The 25,646-nt window shown below is 39.3% G+C and overlaps 2 protein-coding genes across 2 annotated transcripts; both read right to left on the reverse strand.

The window, feature by feature from the left end:
* Positions 1-17,403: 17,403 nt before the first annotated feature.
* LOC133791350 (uncharacterized) lies at positions 17,404-19,354 on the reverse strand. The gene is made up of 2 exons (XM_062229277.1): positions 18,228-19,354; positions 17,404-17,602 (listed from the first exon to the last, which is right to left on the reverse strand). The coding sequence occupies exons 1-2, from the start codon at positions 19,352-19,354 to the stop codon at positions 17,404-17,406; spliced, it is 1,326 nt and encodes a 441-aa protein (XP_062085261.1).
* A 4,575-nt stretch (positions 19,355-23,929) lies between these two features.
* LOC133790628 (germin-like protein subfamily 1 member 17) lies at positions 23,930-24,969 on the reverse strand. The gene is made up of 2 exons (XM_062228324.1): positions 24,772-24,969; positions 23,930-24,670 (listed from the first exon to the last, which is right to left on the reverse strand). The coding sequence occupies exons 1-2, from the start codon at positions 24,893-24,895 to the stop codon at positions 24,111-24,113; spliced, it is 684 nt and encodes a 227-aa protein (XP_062084308.1). The 5' UTR covers positions 24,896-24,969; the 3' UTR covers positions 23,930-24,110.
* Positions 24,970-25,646: the final 677 nt, after the last annotated feature.

The following is a 25,646-nucleotide window of genomic DNA, read 5'->3' on the forward strand; positions in this document are numbered from 1 at the left end:
TTCCATCTTACTTCCCAATAACTATTGATAAAATTGCATAAAAGCTGTGATCACTTTGTCTGGTTTATTCATCCAAACCCCATCCATATCCAGAATTGCATAAATCATATTCTCTGCCCTTCTCATCCGAATACTCTTATGGAATAAGGTGGTATTGTCATCACCATCCTTCAACCAATGTACCTTTGGTTTCTGCTGCAGAAATGAGATATAATTTTTATGTGTTGCATTGTATCGTGCTCTGGCTTCTTTTTCCTTAGTAATAAAAACAACATCATAGGGTTTCTGCTGTAATGCAGCTTGACTATCGAGCAATTCTTGTTATCTTATAGAATGTGCAGCTTGAATGTCCCCAATCTCAATTTTGTTCATTTCCTTTAGCAGCTGTTTAACTCGTTTTAGTGCGCCAGTTGAAACATTGGAACATTTGTTCCTTTGATCTGCCAAACTCCTTTCAATCCCTCTTGAAATGCTGGAAAATTTTGCCACATTCTGAAATATCGAAAAGGTTTTTTACCTGCTATATTATCTGGGTACACAGATAAAACCGCAGGACAGTGGTCAAAATTGCCTTCTGGTAGGAATACTACTTCAGCAGTTAGGAACTTGTCTAACCAGATCTGGTTTGCCATTACCCTATCAATTTTGGAGTAAATATGAGTATTCATTTCTTGTTTGTTATTCCAAGTAAAAAATGATCATGTGTATTTCACATCTTCCACCCCCACAGCTTTCCACACATTCCTTGAATGCACCTGATCTTGCTTGTCTCTGTTTCCCTCCAATTCTTTCCTCAGCACTTAGTATATCGTTGAAGTCCCTTAAAATAAGCCAATGGGCATTAATCATAGCTGCTATTTCTTTTAGGTCATTCCATAGAGGGATCCTACCAGTGTCATCATTCAGTGCGTATACATATGTAACCAAGAAGTTTTCCTTTCTAGCCATTGAAAGAACTTCTAAATGAATTAGTTGACTTGTGCATTATAAAATATTGACTATAAACATCTTCGGATTCCAACTTACTATTATTCGACCTCCTTTGTGCCATGCATTATTTGAGAAGAAACACCACCCCATGAACATATTAATGTATACAGATCCCAACTTATGAGTCTGTATTTTATTTTCAAGGAGACCAACTAAACCCACCTTCATTGAGTTGATCAATCTCTTAACCTCTTCCTGTTTGTGGCGATTGTTGACCCCCCTGACATTCCAACTTGGTATCATATCCATTTCCTTGGGGAGGATCTCCCCCTCCTTGCTGGTTGTCATGAATTTGTCATTCCAAACTCTTGCCTGTATCCCTTAAAATCTGAAAATTATTAGACACAGTAGTAGTTTTGGTCCCCTCTGATAGCACTCTTCTGCCTTTTTTAACTGGAATAAATCCTTCCTCATCTGACCCTTGAGGCTTCTCCAATTGACCTGCCCTTTCTTCTTTCTTTTTAACCACCCATTTCTGTCTACCATCTCCTTCCTTCCTGCAGTAATCAGACAAATGACCCATGCCATGACATTTCCCACAAGTGATCGGAAGCCATTCGTATTTCATTGTCAAATGTATTTCCTGATGGAATTCATTAGTAAATGAAATCATCTCAGGAAATTCTTGTTTTATCTGCACTTCCACCAGCACCCTAGGATAAATCAGGTGTTCTTTATTCTTAGTAAATGAGTCCATCATCAATGGAACCCCAATCTGCTTCACAATTTTAAACAGAGCTCGTTCCCCCCAGTACTTGAGATCTAATCCATAAATCTGAAGCCATATTGGAACTGAACTAACATCTTTTTTCTTGAAATCTGTATGGGCATCCCACAGCTTCATTACTACTGTCTTATTGTCAAAGAACATATATCCTCCATTCAATATATTGTCCCTGGTAATCTGATTCTCAAATCGAATGATAAACACTCCATGTGCTAGAACTCCAATTTTATCTACTCCCTTATCTTTCCAAATTCTTCGGGCATAACCCTCGAAAACATTTAATGGTGGATTGGCCCCTAAAACGTAACAGACTAGTGCCAAATTCTAGTATGCTATTTCATCCTCAATATCCTCCATGTCAATTTTAACCCCTTCAGATGCATTCAACCCCCCATCCATTGAGTTTTCAAATTTATTGTTTAAATTTTGCATCACATGCCCTGAATGAAGAATCGGTGTTGGAACAGATTTACCTGACCTTATTTGCAAAGCACACTTCTGCAGGCCTTCCACATAACTACTACACTCCATTTGGATGCCCTGTTGTTGTTGGATGCTTTCCTTGCTGAGACCGCTTCCATCTTCAATCGCACCATCCTTCTCATCATGCTCATCTTCAGAAAACTCAATCGCTTCCACTCCCAATATCTCTTCCATTGCTTTAGTCTTAACCACCCGATCTGATGAAGTCGGACCTTGTTTCCTGGTACCCATAGTCATCGGCGTCTGACCTTTCTTTTGCTTCGTCTTTCTCTTCGCCATGGCTCCAGCAAGTGCTGAGAGAAAAACTTTGAAAAACTTTGATTTTTCAAAATTATATTTTATTATTAATATTTCAGATTTATTTTGTAAACCCCATTTTGTTGTTTAATTTCTTTTTAGTCATTTTCTCCCTCTATAAATAGGGACTCCTTCTTCACACTTAGCATGTAATTTGAGAGTAAAGAAACTATAGAATAATTTCTACTCACTTTCTTCTCATATTTTCTTCTTAGAATTTTGTGAGAATCATGAGCATAATGGCCTAATCTTCCTATGAAGGTTAGGGATGATCTCATATGCTAGTAATGTTATTTTGCTACTTTGATTTACTATGTTCTTAATATAATGTATTTGAGTTATTTATGTTCTTTCATCCCCTATTCTATTTTGTTGTCTTTATTCACTTGTACTAATAGTATATAGGATTAATCATGCTCTTTCTATGTGCTTCCAATTAGTAAAAGTAATATTGATACTTAATTTTATGTCTAATCTTCAATTGCATTATTGCCCTTGGGTATTTTGTCATGTTTAGATTTTTCATAAGATTAACATTGTGCTTTTAAAGTAAAAAACTTTATAACTCAAATGGACTTTTGTTAAAAAAAGAATATGAACTTTAATGTTAGATTTTCCAAGTAAATGTTGGGATGTGAACTATTTACTTGTGTATTTTTGTAAATCAATTAACCAAGTAACTAAACAAACATATGGATGATTCTTGAAACATTTCTATTTCTCAAACTCTTGATTACATCTTACATTTATTTCACTTATCTCATTTTATCATTTCATCAAAAAGACAACACCAAAATCCCGAATCTCTTTTCATTTCCATTTTTTATTTATTTCTTGTTATTAATTTTTTGTGTTATTTTCTACTAATCTTTTGAGTTTAGATTACCTCCTTGTGGATCGACCGCCCGATTATACTACAACCACCGCTTAGTGGTTGTCACGATTTGGGCATTGTTTACCCAAAAACGGTTGCGGATGACGTGGCAAGGATTTCTCTCACGTGGTTGACACGTGGCAAAGTTGAAGTGAAAATGTGTTGTTCGGTTATCGACCAGCTGCACATTGCTTCATCAAGGCTGACTTTTAGGTACGACCAGGCTGTTCATATGATTCGCTTTATTCACTTATAAGATTGTGATCTTGTATTAATTATATTTATTATTTCATATTTATTACCTTGATACACGAATATTAATGAGAGTTAAGGCCCAATGGCCCATGTAACCCCCCTTGAGCCTATAAATATGCACGAAATAGCTCAAGAAAGGGACTTTTGATCTTTGAATCTTTTTCCTGAATATTGAGAGAGAGAGAGCTATAGTGCGATTATCCATCGTCTTATTGTAATTCTCCCAAGGTTTGTGAAACTCAAGAACTCTAGTTCTTTGATCACGACATTTGGACTCAATATTAATAATAGAACTAAGTGGCCGTAGGTCATTACCATTCTTTGGGGCCAAACCACTATAAATCTTTGGTTTTTTCTTCTTTACCATTAGATTAAACTCTTAATTGCTGTCTCACTTCCTGTCGTATATTTGACTCCGTGTCGTTGGCCAAATCGAGGGTCAACATTTTGGTGCTTTCATTGAGAGATTGATAAAAAATTGTAAGAAAATCTAATGGCGAAATCATCCAAGAGGGATAGACAGACCGTTGGCGCTGCATCATCCCACCCTCCTCCCCCAAATGTGGCTGAGAATGAACCACATTTGGAGTTTGAAGAGGAGGAGTTAGATTCGAAAACGCTAAGGGCAACACTGGGGGTGTTGCAGGATGAGTTAGCTAATCTGAGGGCCAATCAGGAGAATGCTGCGGAGAAAATGGCGTTGCAGCAGAGAGAAATAGAACGCCAGCATCAGGAGCTGAGTGAGTGGCAAGTGGACATGGATCGTCGATAGAGGGATGCAATGGCTGCTCTCGAAGCAGCCACCCAGTTGGCTTGGAGTCAGGCTATGCCAGCCTCCCAGCCAGATCAGCCACCAAGTGCGCTGCCTCAGAGGGCTCCCAATCCTAGTCCTCCGCTCCAGCCAGCAAGCCCTCAAAGGCCGGAGCAGCCACCTGTGGCTCAGGATGATGTCCTAGGTAGGGATATTGAGCAGCAGCCTCCATCTCAGGTTGGTCGAGGCAATCCCCAGCGCCCAAGGCAGAATAGGGCCAGGCAGCCGCCCCGCAACCCTAGACGCCCAGGGGGTGAAGAGCCGAATCTACCGAGCAGGGGACTGCATCCTTCTGCCAATAGAAGGAACATCGATTCAGGCTCTGCGGTCAGGGGCCCCCCACGACATAACAATGCACGGGGACCCAACGACCAGTGTAGGCCTCCCCCTGACGCTCGAGAAATTCCAGCCCGAGGAGGGAATAGCGTGAACAGCTGATCATGCCGTAGTCAGCCACATTTTAGAGATGGCCATGACTATAATGAAGTCGATTCCGGCAAAGGAAATACTGGTCAGAGGAATGAGGAAAGAGGTGGAGGCAGAAGCCCCCCACCTAGAGAAAACATGCCAGCCAGCCATAACGCTGGGGGGCAACCCAGGCAGCAGAATGTCTTTGATCGGCTAGGGGTTAGCGAACAGAGACGCAGGGATGACGATTTAAGGGACGTACTCAACGACCGTCGAGAAAGGCATGATGAGTACGCTCCCCCAGCACAGGTCTCCCCTGTAGTCCCAAAAGCAGTTCAGGCTCAGATTGATGCTCTGAACCAGGCAGTACAACAACTGGTCGGGGGACGGACGTCCCATATAGAGTACGATAGGAGGAGGGGCACTCCCTTTGTACATAGGATTGCTGCAGCTGGAACCCCCAGTAAATTCAAGATGCCAACACTGCCGAACTTTGATGGGTATGGAGACCCAGTATCTCACGTTAACATGTTTGAGATACAAATGGTTATATAGAAAGTGTCGGAAGATGCCCGCTGTCGGATCTTCCCCGTGACACTGTTTGACACCGCCCAGGAGTGATTCTTTAAGTTCCCTCCTGCTAGTATAGTATCTTGGGAGATGTTCGTAAAGGAATTTTACGGACAATTCTATGCGGGTCGCGTACACCCCACAGAGGCCAACCAGTTGGTCGAGATACGCTAGAAGGAGGGAGAGCCCTTAAAAGAATATGTCCAGCGCTTCATGCGAGCATCAGCTGGAGCCAAGACAGTGGGGATGAAGGTAAGATGATGGCTCTAACTGCTAGGGTTAGGCGCCATTCACCCCTCTGGAGTAGCCTCATAAAGAATGGGGTAAGAAGTACCCAGGAGTTTTTGGATCGGGCTGATCGATATATCAAGCTCAAGGACGCGATTGCCAATGAATGGAAATCGCCAAAAAAAGACAAGGGGCCTAAGGAAGAACCCACCAAGGCCGCCAACGGGTTGGAGAAACCCAAAGCAAGCGAGTCCTAAAAGAGTATTAAGGACTCCCAAAGCAAGTCCTTAAAATTATTAAGTAAAACACTTATTTTTTAGCCCAGATTTTTTTAGGACTCTTATGTTCTTTTAGAACACTCATTGCGAGTCCTAAAAGAGTATTAAGGACTCCCAAAGCAAGTTCTTAAAATTATTAATTAAAACATTTATTTTTTAGCCCAGGTTTTTTTAGGACTCGCATATTCTTTTAGGACACTCATTGCGAGTCCTAAATTGTGTTTTTTCAAGACTCTCAATGAGTGTGCTAAAAACTCCATAAATATTTGTAAGGACTTGCATTTAGGTGCATGTCCTAAAAAAGTGTCCCGTAAAGGGTATTTTGTAGTAGTGACGAAAGCCCATACGTGCATATCAGAGAATTCGAGGAGGTAGTAGCCATGTTCTATAACCGAGCCGAAAATGTCGATGCTGTGTGACTGAAGTTCTTCCCTTTCTCCTTGAAGGACAAAGCCAAAATATGGTTATACTCCTTGAGACCTAGGTCTATTAAAACATGGGAGGAGATGAACAAATCCTTCTTTCTGAAACACTTCCCTACCCATAATACCAACAGTCTAAAACGACATATTTCTACATTCTCCCAAAAGGACAATGAAACATTCTATCAAGTCTGGGAAATATTCAAATATATGTTAAATCAGTGCCCGTACCATGGCTATGAGAATTGGCGTTTGGTCAGTAACTTCTATGAAGGCCTCACGAGTCGTGAGCGTCAGTTTGTAGAAATGCTATGCAATGGTGAATTACTCGAAAAAGAGCCACACGATGCTCTTGAATATCTCGAAGAAACCGCAAAAAAGTCTCATACCTGGACTGGTCCAAGTGCTACTGATAGCACCAACTGACACAAACCATCTGGGATCTATCAACTTCGAGAAGAGGATAGTGTTAAGGCCCAACTCGAAGCTTTGAAAAAGTAGCTTGAGGTCTTAATGACGAAAAATGGCCAAAAATCGCACATGATCACTCAAGCGGAACCGCAAGAACCTTGCTTTGTTTGTGGAGGGACGGAGCATTTAGCTTTGAATGAAATGAGGAGGGTTTATGAGGAGCAATGTAATTCCATAGAGGAATATAACAAGCCATTCTCCCATACGAACAACCCTGGTTGGAGAAACCACCCAAATCTCAGTTGGAGAGATTCCAACCAAGCTCAATCATCTGGAGGCCAATGGAGAAATGAGCAACAAGTTAAACAATCAAAGGCATATTCTGCACCTCAATACAATGCTCATCCACAACGAAATTCTCTCGAGAATACTCTTCATGCATTCATAGAGGAACAATCCAAGCTGAATCGCCAAATAATGGAAGAAATCAAGGAAATGAAATATTGATTTTCAAAATTAACTAAATCCTTGGCCATTCCAAAAAAAGGAAAACTTCATTCCCAACCAAAATTCAATATGCAAGGCCAACTGTAACGACCCAAATTTGCTAATAGGTCTTAGGGCCTTGATTAGCGTGCCTGAAGGGCAATAAATGATTTAATATGCTTATACGTGAATTTATGTGAATATGTGATAGAGATGCATGTTTAGTTGAATTAAATATGCATGTGGGCCCCGTTTGGATATTAGAGGTATGTTTGTGATTTTAGCCCGTTGAGGGCATAAATGTAATAAATGCGATATGTATGTGATTTATCTGTGCAGCACGATCCGAGACAGTCCTGGGGAGCGGTTAGCCAGAAAGTCGCAACGGGGTTGAGAATCCGACTCAGGGTGAGTCGAGGGGTATTTTGGGTATAAAATGTATTGTGGGGTTATCGGGTTATGGAAATAAATATTTGGAGATATATTTGAGGTTAGAATGTCTAGGAGGGAATATTGGGGAAATTTACCATTTTTCCCTCGGGGACGTTTTGGTACCCCGAGCCTTGAGGTAACCTTTAAGCTTAAGTTAAATAAAACAAAACCTTAGAAGTCTTTAGAAAAATTCAGGATCCGACTCTTTCTTTCCCTCTCCCTTGAAGTTGGCTTCTCTTCTTTCTCTTCATTTGAAGCTTGGGAGAATTCTTGGTGAAATCAAGCTAAGGACTAAGTAGTGAAGCTGGGAAATCTTTGGAACTAGAAGCTTGAGGCTTAATGACCAAATTCAGAGACTAAGTTCAGCAAGGGTAAGCTTTAAATTACAAGGTTTTAGCTTGAAGTTTCTGCTAGTTTTTAGAATATGCATGTAGTTGGGTGAAGGATTGATTTTGGGTTTTATGAGGTTTTTGGTTTAAGTTCTTGTTAGGTTTAGCTGCTGTGATTGTCTTAAGACTTCTGTGATTAATGTTTGGATTGTTAGGTTTATTTTTAAGGATGATTGACTGAGTTTTAGAAGAGAAAATAGAGGATTTTTCTGGGTTCGGAGGGTCGGGCCGCGGCATTGTTCTTGCTGAATCGCGGCCCTCCGAAGCATTTGGGTGGCCTGGAAGAAGGGCGGGCAGTAGCATGCCTTAGCTAGGGCCGCAGCGCGCATGCTCTGTTTTGGGTGTGCTCTCGGGTTTGGGGGTGGGCCGCGGCATGACCCCATAGGGTCGCGGCTCTTAGTGCCATTTTATGCTTTTAAGTGTGTTTAGGCATGGGAACTCAAAGGTTAAGGCTCAGGATGGATTTTATCACCCGGATTGATAGAATTCAAGGTTTCGGATATTAGAGATATGGCTCAAAGTTATTTAATGGATTAGAACTTGATGGATGAATATTGTTAATGTGTTGTGACTAGGGTTTCAGCGAAGATCAAGTTAGAGGATTGTGCTCGGGATATCGGTGCTCGGAGAGCTCGAGACGCAGGTAAGAAAACCACTATTCCCATATAGCTTGTATGCAGGGCAGAGCCCTATATGTTTGAATTGTAGGGCGTAGCCCTTGATTGAATTTGTTAGTGTTCAGTATATGTTTTATTATGCTATGAATGCAATTGTGTAAATGTTTGGCAAGAGCCGGGAACGGCGCAGGCCGAGGTCGGCAGGGGCCAGGAACGGCAAAGGGCCAGGAACGGCGATAGGCACGTTGAGTGCAAGACCGAGCGCGGCAAAGGGTCGGGAGCAGCATTGAGCACGTAGAGTGCGAGTTGCCAGGGCGAGACCCTAAAGGATACCTGGGATATCCTCACGGTGTGGACCGCAAACCCAGGGCCTGGTAAAGCGCCTGGGCGGCTTGGCCGTATGTGTTTAGCCTATTGATGGCCTGTTTATATGCTAAGTGTTTGTTATGCATATGTTTTTCTGCTTGTGAGGGCTTTCTTGCTGGGCTTCGGTTAACGGGTGCTCTGTGGTGCAGATAAGGGTAAGGGGAAAATTGACCAACCATGAGTACGGAGAGCGTGAAGCGACGCGTACATGTTTGGCCTGCCTGGCTGCCACAGCCAGTGGTTTTGAGAGATGATTGTATTAAAACCTAGATTTTTTCATCTAGTCGACTTGGTTTGTACTTATATGTCGTAAATATTTATAAACAGTATTTTGGGATCCCAAGTGTCAAACACTTTATGATTTCAGTAAATGGAATTATTTTCAAAATTTATAACTTTTTTTATGACTTAATTACACTTTTTGACCTAAAATCTCAATTAGCGAGTTGAATGCACATTTTAAACTCACTTAGTAACGGCTCTAAGGAAGTAGGGCGTTACAACTTGGTATCAGAGCGAGCCAAGGTTTATGGTTCTGGAAATTGACCGAACATGTACGCTCGCTGTCAGTGACAAGCTCGACTCAGGGTTGGTTGGTATGATTGACTAATATGCTTGAATATGTGCTTGAATGCCCTGTTTGCCTGCTTATTTTATATAGAGCATGATGAATGATTTAACATATGCATGATGTCAGGGCATGGCCCATTGTGTGTTATATGTTATCTGTATGTTATGTGAATTACTGTTGTGGATGGCTGTTGTGATTGGAAGGTGGTGTTGGACTTTGTTATCATGTCTAATGTGCGGCGTCATTGATTGCAGGCATATAGTTGTGATGCCTCGGCAATCATCTAGACTCCGCGGCAGTAGGGCCGAGGATGACAATCAGGGTCAGGACCCTCCACCTGTCTCACAGAATTGGCATCAGATGTTCACCGAAATGGAAGCAAGATTGAAACGAACAGAAGAAGAACTCCGACAATTGAGGAAGCATGCCCTCCACAGGTCATTGGGTTGCCAATTCAGCAAGTTGCGGCACCAGTGCCGGTTCATCCTGTGATGGAAAACAGGTGGGAACCTTTGTATGAAAGGTTTAGGAAACAGTGTCCTCCCACCTTCGAGGGTGGACCAGACCCACTACGGGCAGAGCAGTGGATGAATATGGTTTCCTCTATCTTGGATTTCATGAGGGTTGAGGGGAACAAGAGAGTTGCTTGTGCTAGTTACATGTTTAGAGAGGATGCCCGCATCTGGTGGGATGTAGTAAGTCAGAGAAGAAGTATTGCAGCTATGACCTGGGAAGAATTCAGAAGTATCTTCAATGAATAATATTATAGTGTAGCAGTCCGAGCTGCAAAGGTTGACGAGTTCATCAACCTGACTCAGAACCGATTGACAATGACAGAGTATGCTTTGAAATTTGATTGATTGGCAAAGTTTGCGCCAGATTTAGTGCCGACTGATGCGGCAAGGAGAGACAGGTTTGTGCGAGGGTTGATCCTTATGATCGCTCGCGATGTGAATATTACTTTGGATCCAGAGACTACTACTTATGCTCAGGTAGTGGACAAGGCCCTTACAGCTGAAAGGGTCGAAGATCAGATATGGAGGGAGAGCGTTGTTAGGCGCGATGCCAGGAGGACAGTACTTCCTTTTATTGGATCCAGTCGGGGTGGTAGCTCTAGCGAGCAGAAGAGGAAGGCCCTAGATTCCTTTGTTCCTCCAAGTTCAGATAGGAGAGCACGCGGTGTTTCTACTAGTCGTCAGGGTGGAAGGGACAACTGGAGGAGTTTCCCAGTGTGTTCGCGGTGCAGATGTCGACATCAGGGTGAGTGCAGGATCAGGGCTTGCTTTGTCTGTGGGAGTGCCAGTTGTAACGACCCCAAATTCACTATTAAGGCTTAAGGGCCTTGAGTAGTGTGCCTGGAGGGCATAATGGGATTCTGTGTGTGTCTTTAATGAGTTTTATGCATGATTATGATTTAATGCACGCTATATGACTATTTGATTATTTGAGATGCATGACTATGTGAATTAGTATGCATGTAGACCTGATTGTCTTAAAAAGAGCATAATTGTAATCTGGCCATTTTAGGGCATAACTGTGATAATTGCATTATGTGATTTGTGCCATGTGAGTGTGGTGTTTTTATCAGGATGCACGCATCAAGACGGTCCTAGTGAGCCAATTAGTCTAAAAGTCACAACGGGATTTTGTACCCGGCTCGGGGGGAGCCTAGGGGTACTTTGGGAATCTTATAGGTTGAGTTGTGAATGAGTGGTTTTAGTTACTGGCAATTGAGTAACCTGGGTAACCATTTGTAACTGCTGTGAGTAACAAGTATTAGATAGAAAATGGTAGAAATGAAATAAAAGTGAAAGGACTTAAGTGCCCTTGAAGATTTAGTTAGGAAGGGTTATTAGGAAGGGGTAAATTGGTCTTTTGGCAAGGGTAATAGACAAATTTCAGCTGGGTTATAGGGGGGCACGGTTTGGGCATTGGGCATTTGGGTGTTTTGATAAAATTGGAAGAGAAGAAAAAGAAGAAGAAAGAAGGGTTAGGGCAAGAAGAAGAAGAGAAGGGGCTGAAGTGGGAGTCTAGGAGGAGATCAAAGAAGCCTTGGGTGGATTCTCCATTTGTGGTAAGGATCTTTTACACATTTAAGTTTGGTTTCTGTTTTGATTTGAGGAATTTAAAGCATAAGTAAGCATTTTTAAAGTTTTGGTTTAGGTTGCTGAAATTAGAATCAAGGGGGTGGATTTTTGGGTGTGATGGTGTTTTGCTCTTGATTCTCGTATCTATAAGTTGTTAGATGGTTCATGTGAAGTTTGGAATTGAGTTTTGGGGTTGAGATATGTGTTTGGGCTGGTTTGGAGGTATTTTGGATGAAGGAATTGAAGAGAGAAACCCAGAAATTTTGGGTTCGTAAGGGCGCGCCGCGGCCCTGTTCTTGGGCGTCGCGGCGCGAGGCTGGTTACAGTCAGGGGGCTTTCTGACTTCTCTGGGCGCCGCGGCCCTTGCGGGTAACGCCGCGGCGCTACGCCTTTTTCAGGACTTGAAATTTTACAAATTTGAGCTTTTGCTCCGGGGGTTCGGGGGATGTTTCCGATGATTTGTTTTAGGAATTTGGGAGCCCCGAGAGTGCGGGATTGGTCCGGGGAAGTGGTTTTGGGTTTGGTTAGTATTAAAAGTGTTTTATGTGTGTTGTGACTAGGATTTTGGAAAGGCTCGTGCTAGAGGACCGTGCTTGCGACCTTGGTGCATCAGGAAAGCTTGGAATACAGGTAAGAAAACCGGAACACTCGAGAATAGGGCATGGGCCCACTGTGTGATTGCAGGGCACAGCCCTAGATTGTATTGTGTGCAAATGTGTAAACTTAGATGAGCTATTGTATGTTTGAATGGTTATTTCTGAATGCATTATATGTGTGATTATAATGGAATGAACGGCTAAGGCCGAGAGCGGCGTAGGCCGGGTACGGCAGTGGGGCCGGAAGTAACGCTCAGCACATGGGATGCTATAGCCAGGGTGGGACCCAGGGATACATGAGTTATCCTACGGTGAGGACCGAGACCCCAAGCTTTGGTAAGGCCTCTGGGGCGGCATGGCCGTGCTTGTTTAATCTGATGGTTTTTCTATTTATCAGTGAATTATGCCAGCTATATTAATTGCATATGTTATGTACTATTTGGGTTTTCTTGCTGGGCTTCGACTCACGGGTGCTCCGTGTGGCAGGTAAAAGCAAGGAATCAGTCAACCGGCCATGAGTATGGAGAGTGTGGGGGCGGCGCGTACATGTTCGGGCTGCCCGACTGCTTTGGTTGGGGGCATTTTGTATATGGCTGTATTAAACCATTCTTTTGATAGTTGATCAAGTGTAAATCTATTTTTGAATTGGAAATATTTTATAAACCTTATTTTGGGATCTCAGATATTTGATACTTAACGTTTTCAATGAAACTAAACATTTTCAAAGAGTACAGCCTTAAACTCTGTAGCATTCACACTTTTGGTTTTAGAAACCACTTAGAGTCAGTCAAAATCACGATTTCTATTTTAAACTCATTAAGTAACGGCTCTAAGGTAGTAGGGCGTTACACCAGTCATTTGAAGAAGGAATGCCCTCAAGTCAAGAAGGAGGAGCTGAAGCAGAAAGACAGCCTTGCTCCTGCCAGGGTATTTACTTTGACTCAGACTGAGGCGGAGGCGGAGGCTAGTCCCTCAGTTGTGACAGGTCAGATCTCTAGTGTTGGTTCTTTGTACACTGCATTGTTTGATTCAGGGGCTGTTAGAGAATATATTTTATTGCTCAATGGAAAAGTGGAAAAAACCAAAAATACAACTCTATGCAAAGAATACAATGGACAAGATGATAGATAAATAGGTTTACAACTCAATGACCAACAATGCAAGTAAATTGTAGAAAAGAGAGAAAGAAGAGAATTATTAGAACTAAAACTCTAAAACAAGAGATACCAATAAATATATAAATAGAAATAAAAGAAAAGGATTACAAACTCAAAACAATAATAATACAAGAAGAACAACTGAATGAAAAAGATCAATGAAAAACACAAACTCACACTCAACCAAAGTGTAGAGTAATGGGGATCACCAACTTGAAAAAGGTTCAAAACCTTTGTCCAAAAGCTTATTTCCCCCTATTCTCTAAGCACTAAGGGATCTCTCAAGGAAATATCTCTCTGGAATAATCAAGCCTCAAGGTGTATTTTTCAGCCAAGTGCTTTGTGGATGAAAAATGGTGTGTCTTACAAGTGAGCATTAGGCTCCTATTTATAGAGTTTTGAGACACCTTTTGAATTTAAAATTCCACCAACCCCATGGCTGTTACCAATGATTAATTGGATGTTTTATGGAATTATAATAGAGATTTGGGAGTTACTTGGCTGTTGGAAACGTTCAAAATTGGATAAAAACCAAATTTGTATGAAGTTGTCAGCCACTAGGGTCGTGGCGCTTGAACAAGCGCCACAGCCCTTGGTCATTTTCAGCAACCAATTTTTTAGTTTTTTTTCCAAAACATTCCAATTTATTCCCACTTAATTTTGTAACTTCCATACACAATATGGGAGTTAAAATCACATCTCTATCAGCCAATTCTCATATGGCTTTAAGAAATCCAATCTCAAATGTGTAACACATAATATACACATTATTGGGTAATATTTAGGAGTTACAAATTTGAAATTGATTTTGTAACTCCAAAATATGTCACATTTAGGCACACACATCTGTCCAATTTTGTGACTCTCAATAATATGTTACAAGGTGTGACAAATCACATTTGTGTGACAAATCGCATTTCGTCACATTATTTAATCTAATATTATATTATATGAAATAATATAACATTCCCCCACTAGATTAAATAATCACTTTTGTAACACTTATTTAATCAATCAAACATTATATTAAAATATAATAGAGGCTACCCATTCATTTGTATCTGCTAGAGTGATAAACAAGCTTTGTAGACCTAGTGGTGTGTATGCTAGGGGATTTCAGACTTTGTTGCCAATAGGAGAACTGGTAGTCTCTAGGAAATGGATTAGAGCATTGCCAGTAGAGGTAGATGGTAGGGAATTGTCTGTTGATTTGATTGAGTTAGAGATGGACGACTTTGATATGATTCTAGGGATGGATTTGTTATCGAAGTATGGGGCAACGATTGAGTGCAAACGCAGAATGGTGACTTTTGAACTGCTCATGAGCCATTCAAAACATTTACAAGTTGTTTATAATACAAAATGGTCGCTACTGTTTCAAATTTACAATCCCTGCCGACCTAAGCGTCAAAAATAGGATAAACCCCTAGTCCCTCTGAGAACTTCTTGGCCGTGGTGGTCAAGCGGCCGCATATGTACACAACACCACCTAAGCTCTCCACTCAAGGTTGGGTGATCTTCTCTTTCCCTTTACCTGCACCACATAGCACCCATGAGCCAAGGCCCAGCAAGAAAACACAATAAAGCATGATATAATATCAACAATGATCATAATAATCATTCAGGACTACCAGTCCAAAACAGATAGGTGACAGTAGCAAAAGTCACAAAAGTGGGTACAGCTCCCTCTAGCCATGTGACGATAGGGTCACCAGGGCTTAACTGATAAGTGGTTCTTTCATAAATTTGATCAGGATAGGTATATGGTGAATGGTCACCAACATAACCTTCCTCCCAACTCTAGAGTCGTAACTATGGAACAGCGTTCCCTAGCCATGTGACAAACAGTCACCGGGGCCCTATGCCCTGGCTCTGAGTGCTAGTTCATCGACTTTAGGGTCGGTCCAGCATTAATGTCATAGAGTCATTCAATGCTGATATCAATTAGATCTAATCTTCATTTGGTCCGGCGTTCATAACGCTCTGCCATTTCTGACTCTTGGGTCAGTGTCCCTGACTAGTCAGTGCCATAAACAAGTAATCAACATTCACTAGAATTTAATATGCAATCCATGTCCACATATATCAACCAACATGCTTTAATAACAAACCAAGCATGTCATAAACATATACAGGGTGCAACTGTATTCATACACTGTTTTCTTACCTCTGGTTCGAGTGAAAGTTATTATAAGAACGACCCCTGAGAACGATCAATCTTTAAATTCCTTGACGGTCACCTGGTCATAACCAAAATATAGGATTCATCAATAAAAATGATAACAGATGGTTCCCAAACCAAAACCTAGCCTCCGAGACATCAAACACTACTCAACCGGGTACTAGGTTCGACCTCGAGGCCTAAGGCTTGAATCCCCAAGCTAAAAACATAATTCTGGCCAAAAATCCACTAAGGGCTGCGGCTCGCCCTAGCTGCATCGCGGTGCGCCCCTCAAACAAAGGTGGCCCTCTCTGTCAGACACCATGGGCCGCGGCGCACCACAGCCATGTCGCGGCTCATTACCCTGTTCAGCCAAAAAATCCAACATGCACCAGCTCGACCTCCCCTACATTTTCCCTTGGAACCAAGCCTTCAAACCAGCTCCAAACCTCCTTCAAACACTCAATTCAACCTCCAAACATCACCTATAACTCACCCTCATCAAAACCCAAACTAAACATCAATCAAAACCTCCATGAATCCAAACTATCATCAAGAAATCATAGGCTGAAAACTAAAAGAAAACAGAGTATAAACCAGAAACTTATGGCTGAACTCACCTCAAATCTGAGTTTGAACCTCCTTAAATGGCTGAACCAAGTCCACAAACCCAGCCCCTTGATTTCCTAGCTTGAAACCCCACTTTGAGCTCAAAAACTCCAAAGGGAAGATGGTGGAGAATGATGTACGGGAAGGAGAAAGAAGACCCTGTTTTGCTCTGTTTTATTCTATATGCTTCTACAGCCAACTAAAGGGTTATATAAATCCATCCAAATGACCTAAATACCCCTAGGTCACTTAAGGCTTCTAAAATCATTCCAAGGGTAAAATTGGTACTTTCCACTTATCCCGTTAATCATAATTAACGCTTCCCAATTCCCGCTAATCTCAATAATCTCAAACTCCAATAATTCATATCCCGTTACCCTATTATTCCCGGTAACGCTCTAATCATTAAAAACACCCCGAGACTCACCCCGAGCCCCGAGCTTAAGCCTGTTATGACCAAACCGATAAATCATACTTAAAGATTGTCTCATGCCGAAATACTCGAATCAATCCACATTATAATGTGGCCTCACAATATATCATTGACATGCAAACAAATATTCAATTATGCCCTCAACGGGCCAAATTACCAACACACCCCTGTAAACAAATGTGGACCCACATGCATGCATTTAACATCATATTATAATATAATTCTCATGAACATTCATAAACACATTTAATGGCATAATTAAACAGTTATGGCCCTCCCGGCCTACTAATCCAGCCATTAAACCATAATAGGGAATCCGGGGCATTACAGGAACCTTCAGGTCGGGCTTTGTTCTTTACATATTTTTTCAAATGACCTAATTCCCTGAAAATTATTATGTTCTTAATAAATAGTAATAAAAATATTGTCTTCAATGATTATACAATAATTTAAGTTGTAATTTATATTACCTTTCGATCGAATACATCCATCTCATTTGTACTGGACCGCCTAACTTAGCTTCTAATGGCAGGTGCACCACAAGATGTATCATCACATCAAAGAAAGCAGGAGGAAAAATACTTTCTAATTTACATAGCGTGAACACAATGCCCTCTTCCAATTCATCTAAGTCTTTCACATATAATGTCCTCGCATATAATAATATAAATAGAGAAAAGAAAAAAAATTGTAGAGTCATACTCAGACACACAAGATTGGCTTCTATAGTTATATTAGTTTAGAATCAAGCTATTAATGTATTGCTAGAAACTGAAAATTTTCGTATTGATAAAATCCAACTAGAGAAGCCATCATTATCAACCTTGTGCTGGGCAGCTAGAATCAGTAATCGAGTTAGATATTCCATGATCAATACAAACAGAAGAGGAGATATAGGATCTCCTTGTCGCAATCCTTTCATCCCACTGAACGCTCCATGAAGTCTGCCATTCAATAGTAAAGAATAAGAAGCCCCTTTCAAACAGACCATGATCCAACTAATGAACCGACTAGGAAAATAATAGGCGGTCAGTAAATCCTCCAAGAAATACCAGTCAACGGAATCATAAGCTTTGCTTATATCTATCTTAACCAAACATCTATTTGAGATATTCTTCCTAGAATAACCTTTGAGAAGATCTTGATGAATGAAAATATTATGGGCCAACGATCTATGCTTAATAAAACACCCTGATTCTGATGAGTAAGATAAGGCAGAACAATAGATAATCTCACACATATCATCTTCGAAATACACTTGTATAAGGTATTACAACAAGCTATTGGTCTGTAATCTATTGCTGTGGATGGAGAATCAGTTTTTGGGATAAGAGCAATAATTGATCTGTTAAGGGATTTTGGCAAGCTGCAGGAATCAAAAAACTCCAGCACGGCAGAGGCTACCTCATCCCCCAAATATTTCCACATATACTTGAAAAATCCCAAACCAAACCCAGCCGGACCAGGAATTTTAACAGAATGAATACTAAACATGGCCTCTTTAACATCCTTCTTCGTAAAAGGCCTAATCAAACTAAGTTGCTGATCTAAACTTAAAATATTACCAACCTTAAAACCCTCCAGCTGATCCTAGCAGTAGTAGAGCTAGGACTGCCCAGAAACCCTTTAAAATGGTTAACAAAATGCTTGATCACATCCTCATAGCAATCAACAATCTGTCCATGATCATCCACATAAGCAGTGATTCGATTAAAAGCAGATCTCTGTTTTAAAGTTGCATAAAAGTAAGTTGTGTTGTCATCTCCATATCTTAGCCAAGTAACTTTGCTCCTTTGCCTAAGGAAGCTCTCATGCATTTTAGAACAGTAATTAAACTCTGTACAAGCAACTTGCTCTGCTCTCTGTAACTCTATAGATTGAGGCTGCTGTTGAAGTGAAAATTGAGCTTGCTGATATTTTTCCTTGGCTTCTAGATATCTATCTGTTATATCCCCAATTTTCCTCCTATTAAACTGAACCAAAACTGACTTTAATGTGTTCAATTTCTGACTAATTCCCAGCAGATCAGAACAATATCCCTTAGTACACCAACTATTCAGAACAATCTCTCTAAATTCCTCATATTTTGTCCACATGTTGAAGAATTTAAAAGGTTTCACCCCTGAAATCTGACTAAGAATAGGTTTAATAACACAATAACAGTGGTCAGAAATAACATCCCAGTTAAAATGAGCCTCTGAATTAGGGAAGGCATCAGTCCAGGCTTCATTACTGAAAGCTCTTTCCAATTTGGAAAATATACGAGACCCTTCCTTCTGTTTATTACACCAAGTGTAATGAGCACCAATCCTATGGATTTCAGACATCAAACAGTTGGCTCTCCAAGTACAAGCATCTTCCCTTTCCATGTCAGTTATAGATCTACCACCAATTCTATCATCAAAGTCAAAAATAGCATTAAAATTACCAACAACTAGCCAAGGTTGGACAGGAAACCTCAGAGAATCTAAGGCATGCCAAAGTCTCTTCCTCTCCTCAATTTGGTTCCAACCATATATTACTGTCAAGCAGAATTTCTTCAAAACTCCCATGATCTTCACAGTACAGTGAATGAACTGGTCTTCCACACCAAGAACTGAAATTTTAATAAGGTCCTCTTTCCAAACCAGCAGAATTCTCCCCTCAACAATCAGGACAGAGTAATACTTCCAATCCCTGAAAACAGAAGTCATCATGTCCTCTATTTTAGAACCCCTAAGTTTTGACTCAAGAAAAGCCCCCAACCCAATTTTATTGGACCTACAGAAATCATAAAGGGATTTCTATTTATTCCTATTATTCAGTCCTCTAACATTCCAACAGAGCAGATTTCCTCCTTCCATTAGAAGTTTTTTTTTTTGTGATTTTACCTTGTTTTGGAACCTCCAATTGTCCATCCTGTAAAACACTATATTGATTATTCTTACTAGGTTGGGATTCCTCGTTAATATGCTTAGCTCCACTCACTCTTTTGGGAGTAGTCCATACCTGGTCCTAAACTTCTGTAGAAACACTTGTATCCTTCTCAGTATCAACTGGAGTTACCTTAGTCATCTCAGGCTCTGCTGAAGTCGAGTCCAAAGAATCTGGGACTGGATCAGACTCAACCTGCTTGTGTTCAACTGCCTTCTCACTTGCCATGCCCTGTTCCTTCTTAGTTTGCCAAACTAAGTTCTGTTCCCGTCTACAACTAGAAGTAGCATGCCCAAGACTTTTACAAACCGAACACTTAGTAGGCAACCATTCATACTCAATAATCTGCTCGATCAGTTGACCATGTTCATTCACAAAACTGATACTATGGGGAAGCTTATCAGAGATTTCCACATCCACTAGGACTCTAGCAAACTTCACCATTGATCTATCTTTAGTTATTTTATCAATCATCATGGGTCGACCAAAGGTGCTCACAAGAGCACTCAGACATTTTGTTCCCCAAAATTGAAGACCCAAGTCATGTAATCTAACCCAATCTGGAACCGATTTCACTAACCTTAATGTATCAATGTTTGTATACCATGGCCTTAGAATATCTGGCTTCCTATCAAAATGAATCACTCCAGATTCTAGAACCAAATCCCGAGTCGAAACATCCCAGAATTTAACAATCGTAAACCATGCATTCATCCTAGCCACCCTTTCAATTCCAAGTTTTCCCCATATTCTACGAATGAAACCTTCGAACACTGCAATCGGTGGGTTAGCTCCAAGTACAATGCAGACTATAGCTGTATTCCAAAAGGATGCCTGCTCTTCGATTTCCTCTAGATCCAATTGATCTATCAGCTTCCCATCCCTGAGCATAGGTTCCTCCATTTTGCTGCGTGAAATTATCCAATTTCACTCCATTTTGCTGCGTGAAATTATCCCGAAATTGAGTCCACTTATCCTTGGCCAGATCTTGGAAAGTTAGGTTGTCTCCATCCTTCACCTGAACGGATTCATCCAAGCTGATCCTCTCATCAACCTTTCCATCGTTAGCAGAATCTAACCCATCTTCTTCGATAGACTCAGTGAAATCAGTCACAGTATCTGCAAAGACTTCCTCTGCCGCTTGCTCAACACTAAGACGCTTAGAATTCACCTCTTCAATATTCAATCCCTTAGTTGAATCGATCCCAACCTCTGAAGATGAAGAAACTGGCTTCTGAATTGCCTTCTTACATCTCGCCATGGAGAGGAAGAGAGCAGCTCTCACGCCACAGTGTGGAGTTAAAAAAAATGACATTTTACTAAGCTTAAAGTTTAAATTAAATTAAGTTTAATTAATATTTTCTTAAATTTATTTTGATATATTTCTTTAATGGAAAATATTAATTTTAATTTAATTTGTATAAAGTATGTTGCATTTTGACATTAATAAAAGCAAAAGAAAAGAAAATGGGAAAAGAGAAAAGAATTAAATTAAAAATGGCATTTTTAAAGTAATATGTTGCTTTGCTTCAGCCGACCCAACTGAAGGAGAAGCCCAGGCCCGTTGGCCCAAGCCTAGTCGCCTGCTGAGCCAGTCGCGAGCCACCTGTCCTCAGTTATCCCAACGCACCTTTCAGCTTCCTTAGCATCCCCCAACGCAGCTGAAGCCTAAACGAAGGCCCATCTCCAGCAACCCATCCGAAGCATCAGCATCCTTGAAGGCCTAGCGTAGCCTCCAAGCCCAATGCACGCCCAACGTACCAAGCCCACCAGACCCAGCCTTCTCTTCTCCCAGCCGCGCCACGTGGCGCCTCCCCATTGGCTGGGAATGGGTCAAAACCCACTTCTGCCACCAGCCACCTTCAACCCATATTCTGTGGGTATTAGGCCTTGCAAATTGCTATTTTGAGCTTTAAAGTTCATGCTTTGTGGTATTTTAGAAAAAGAGCATATTGACCATATACCAAAATAACTAGGTTAATATTTAAAATAAGATTTGATTTTTCAAAATCATATTTTATTATTAATATTTCAGATTTATTTTGTAAACCACATTTTGTTGTTTAATTTCTTTTTAGTCATTTTCTCTCTCTATAAATAGAGACTCATTCTTCACACTTAGCATGTAATTTGAGAGTACAGAAACTATAGCAAAATTCTACTTATTTTCTTCTCATATTCTCTTCTTAGAATTTTGTGAGAATCATGAGCATAATGACCTAATCTTCCTAGGAAGGTTAGGGATGATTCCATATGCTAGTGATGTTATTTTACTACTTTGATTTACTATGTTCTTAATGTAATGTATTTGAGTTATTTATGTTATTTCATTCTCATCTCTATTTTGTTGTCTTTATTCACTTGTACTAATAGTATATAGGATTAGTCATGCTCTTTCTATGTGCTTCCAATTAGTAAAAGTAATATTAATATATAATTTTATGTTTAATCTTCTATTGCATTATTGCCCTTAGGTATTTTGTCATTTTAGAATTTTCACAAGATTAACATTGTGCTTTTAAAGTAAAGAACTTTATAACTCAAATGGACTTTTGTTAAAAAAAGAATATAGACTTTAATGTTAGATTTTCCAAGTAAATGTTGGGATGTGAACTATTTACTTGTGTATTTTTGTAAATCAAGTAACAAAGTAACTAAACAAGCATATGGATGATTCTTGAAATCTTTCCATTTCTCAAACTCTTGATTACATCTTACATTTATTTCACTTATCTCATTTTATCATTTCATCAAAAAGACAACACCAAAATCTCAAATATCTTTTCATTTTCATTTTCATTTCCATTTCCAATTTTTTTATTTATTTTTTGTTACTAATTTTTTGTGTTATTTTCTACTAATATTTTGAGTTTAGGTTACCTCTTTGTGGATCGACCGCCCGATTATATTACAACCACCACTTAGTGATTATCACGATTTGAGCGTAAAACAATATGAAATGTTATTAATTGCATCATCACGTAAAGCAGCTCATGTTATTTGAAACACTACCTCCACTACTCCTCTTGAAAATGTACACATCAAAACCATATATGGCTCAGGCAAAATTTGCCTGGAGACCTTTTTAAATTAGTTAGAATTTTCTATTTTCAATCTAATTTTCTTGCTTTTGGAGGTCTTAATTAAATCTATATATTCAAAATTTAGGGATATTATATACAGATAAGTCATTTAATCTTTTCCTACCGAATCCTCAATTTATATTAGACATCTTTCTAATCATAACTACACAACAAAAAGAATAAATAAATACAATTAATTAATATTACTCTCAAAAGTAGAAAAGAAAAAAGATTAAAAAAAACACAATTATGAAGAATAAAACTAATATTATTTTACTTATGTGCACCTTTGGTTGGTTGTAATGGAATGAAAGTTTGCTTTTCTCTTTTAAGTATTGTAATCATTATTACATGCATCACATAAGTGAATAACAATTACAATCCTATAACTATGTATTCAAGTTTCCATTACCAACTATTAAAATCAAATCAAATGACTTCTATTACCCTCATCTTTTGTGGAAGTAGCTGAGCTAGTCTTGGGTAATGAATTATTATTATTATTATACAAATAATTTTTAATTTTTCTTTATTTAAGATTTATATTTTTGCTCCCCTTAAAAAAATCATATATTTTTTAATACATTTAAATGGTTATTATAAGTTATATAATAATTTTTAATAAAAAAAATTAATTCAAAGTATTTAAAATAATTTAGGTTATGTATTAATTAAATCATAATTTTTTTAAAATTTTACTTAAATTATAATTATTTTAGAAATATAAAAAAAATATAAAGTATTGATATTTTTGTCAATACACCACTTATTTCATTCTATTCCAATACCAAACCAAACATCATAATATCATTCCTATTACTATTCTTAATACATTCTATTACTATTTCGATTATCATTCTAAATCCATTACAGTGAACCAAACTATATATTAAAATGAAAATTACTTGTACAATTTTCTCTGATAACTACCACTCCCAAGAGAGAACAACAATGCAAATATGATCATCCTTGGACTTTATATATTAAAATATATAACAGAAAATGAGATTAATTATTTGTCAATGGGGAAATGGTACATTCTTGTTAGCTCATGGAAAAAAATTGTTTAAATGAGGCCAATCATATTGGAACTAGTTAAATAATCCGATATTTAAATAATTAATTAACTTCTTTTAATTATCATAATCTGAGCTCTTTAAAGACTTTTAATATCATTAATTTGACATATAAAGATCCACAAGTTTAATTTACTTGAGCACAACTTCGATTTTTATTAGTATTATATATTAGGACAGATCAGGAGTAATGAGAGAGTGAGACTACAAGGAAATTTCTTATGAACTCAGCAGCAAAATCCTGCAATTATTACAATGAGAACAGAGGTACAGACATAACCAAACTGTTTATTAGGTGACAGAAAACAAAAGTGCTATAGAAACTGTTGTTGAAACAAATATATAGACTATTTATTAGCCATTACTTCTTCCCGGTCTGTCTAGTTGTTGTCATACCAGAACTGCTTTTGAAGAAGGTTGATAATGTTGTTGTCAACTTGGAAGGCCTTGGCTAGGACATCAGGGTTGATGGGAGGGTCTGAACCAAACACAGCATTTGCAATGGTGATCACTCCTGCATTTTGGCTGCTGAGACCAGCAAAGGCAACTGCTGGGGTGTGCCCTTTGTTGAACTGGAAATGAATCAAACCGATTGGGAACACGAACACATCTCCCTTGTTCAAAACCTTTGTGAAAAGGCGGTTTTGGCCATCTTGTTGGTTGGATGTCACAAACCCAACGTAGAGCGTTCCCTCAACGACGACCAATATTTCAGTGCCGCGGGGGTGAGTGTGAGGTGGGTTCTGACCATATGGTGCATAGTCAATGCGAACCAACGATATTCCAAGAGTGTTGAGTCCAGGAATTTTGTTAACATCGACGGCTGTTACTTTGGAACCAACTGGATTATCAGTGTTTCCTGCAATGTTGAGCCCCGAAGTAAAGAAGTCATCCGCATTGACTTCCTTTGGATCCTTGCAAAACTTCCCATTCACAAACACTGATCAAAAGAAATAATGTTCATTAGTAATAGATAGAGACAAGTAATGTGAAAAGTTTATAAAAGTTCAAGCAGGTAATGTAAAAAGAATGTATACGTACAAGCTTTGTGGGGCTCATCTACTGCCACACAGAAGTCTTGGAGAGGGCTTGGATCATAGGCAGAGGCAATGGAAGTTGCCAAAGCCAAGACAACAAGTGAAAGAAGGAAATGAACACCTTTCATGGTTAGTAACTATATGCTATAAAAATCTCTTCAAGTTTTGTTTTTGGTTGCTTGAGAGATTGTTGAGAAATCTTGCAGTAGAACTCGTCTTTTTATAGATGGGAGTTTCTGTACTAGGCTGTCATACTTCATGAAGTGAAAAAGAGTTTTGGTTTGTTTTTTCCTCATGACAGAGTTGGTAAATTTTTGGTCAATAATGGTTTTGTTACTGATATTGTGAGGAAATCAACATGTAACTTCAACTGGTCTTTGCCTCTAGAAGGGAACTTTCAACTTGATTTGGTGATTTTGAGCATATCACACAATGCCTGAATTTCTTTTCTGACTTTCTTTTTAATTAATTGTTTTTACTTGTTAATACTTAATTGCCCTTTTTTCTGATCTCTGTTAATAATGGTCATGTCATATCAGAGAACTCTTGAGTTTAAGTTGGAGATTTAGGCACCATTATTACTAGAGAAAATCCTTATTGGGCAAGTTTTATCTTAAAGTTGGATTTTACGTTTGTTTAATATTATTATTATTATAATAATATGTTTAGTTAGATATCAAAGCTGAATGGACTAGGTATAACACAAAAGGGCATTTGGTATAGTTTTTCTATTATGCAAATCAAAAGAAAGCTTTTGCTCAAGCTCACTTAATCTTCAAATGTGAATAAGACTTGGTCTCTGATTTGAACAAATTATCATGCAAGTAATTGTAAAATCTCTTCAAACGTATGAAGAATCCACTCTTTAACCTTGAAGGA

Source organism: Humulus lupulus, chromosome 7, assembly GCF_963169125.1.
Source record: "Humulus lupulus chromosome 7, drHumLupu1.1, whole genome shotgun sequence".
NCBI lineage: Eukaryota > Viridiplantae > Streptophyta > Magnoliopsida > Rosales > Cannabaceae > Humulus > Humulus lupulus.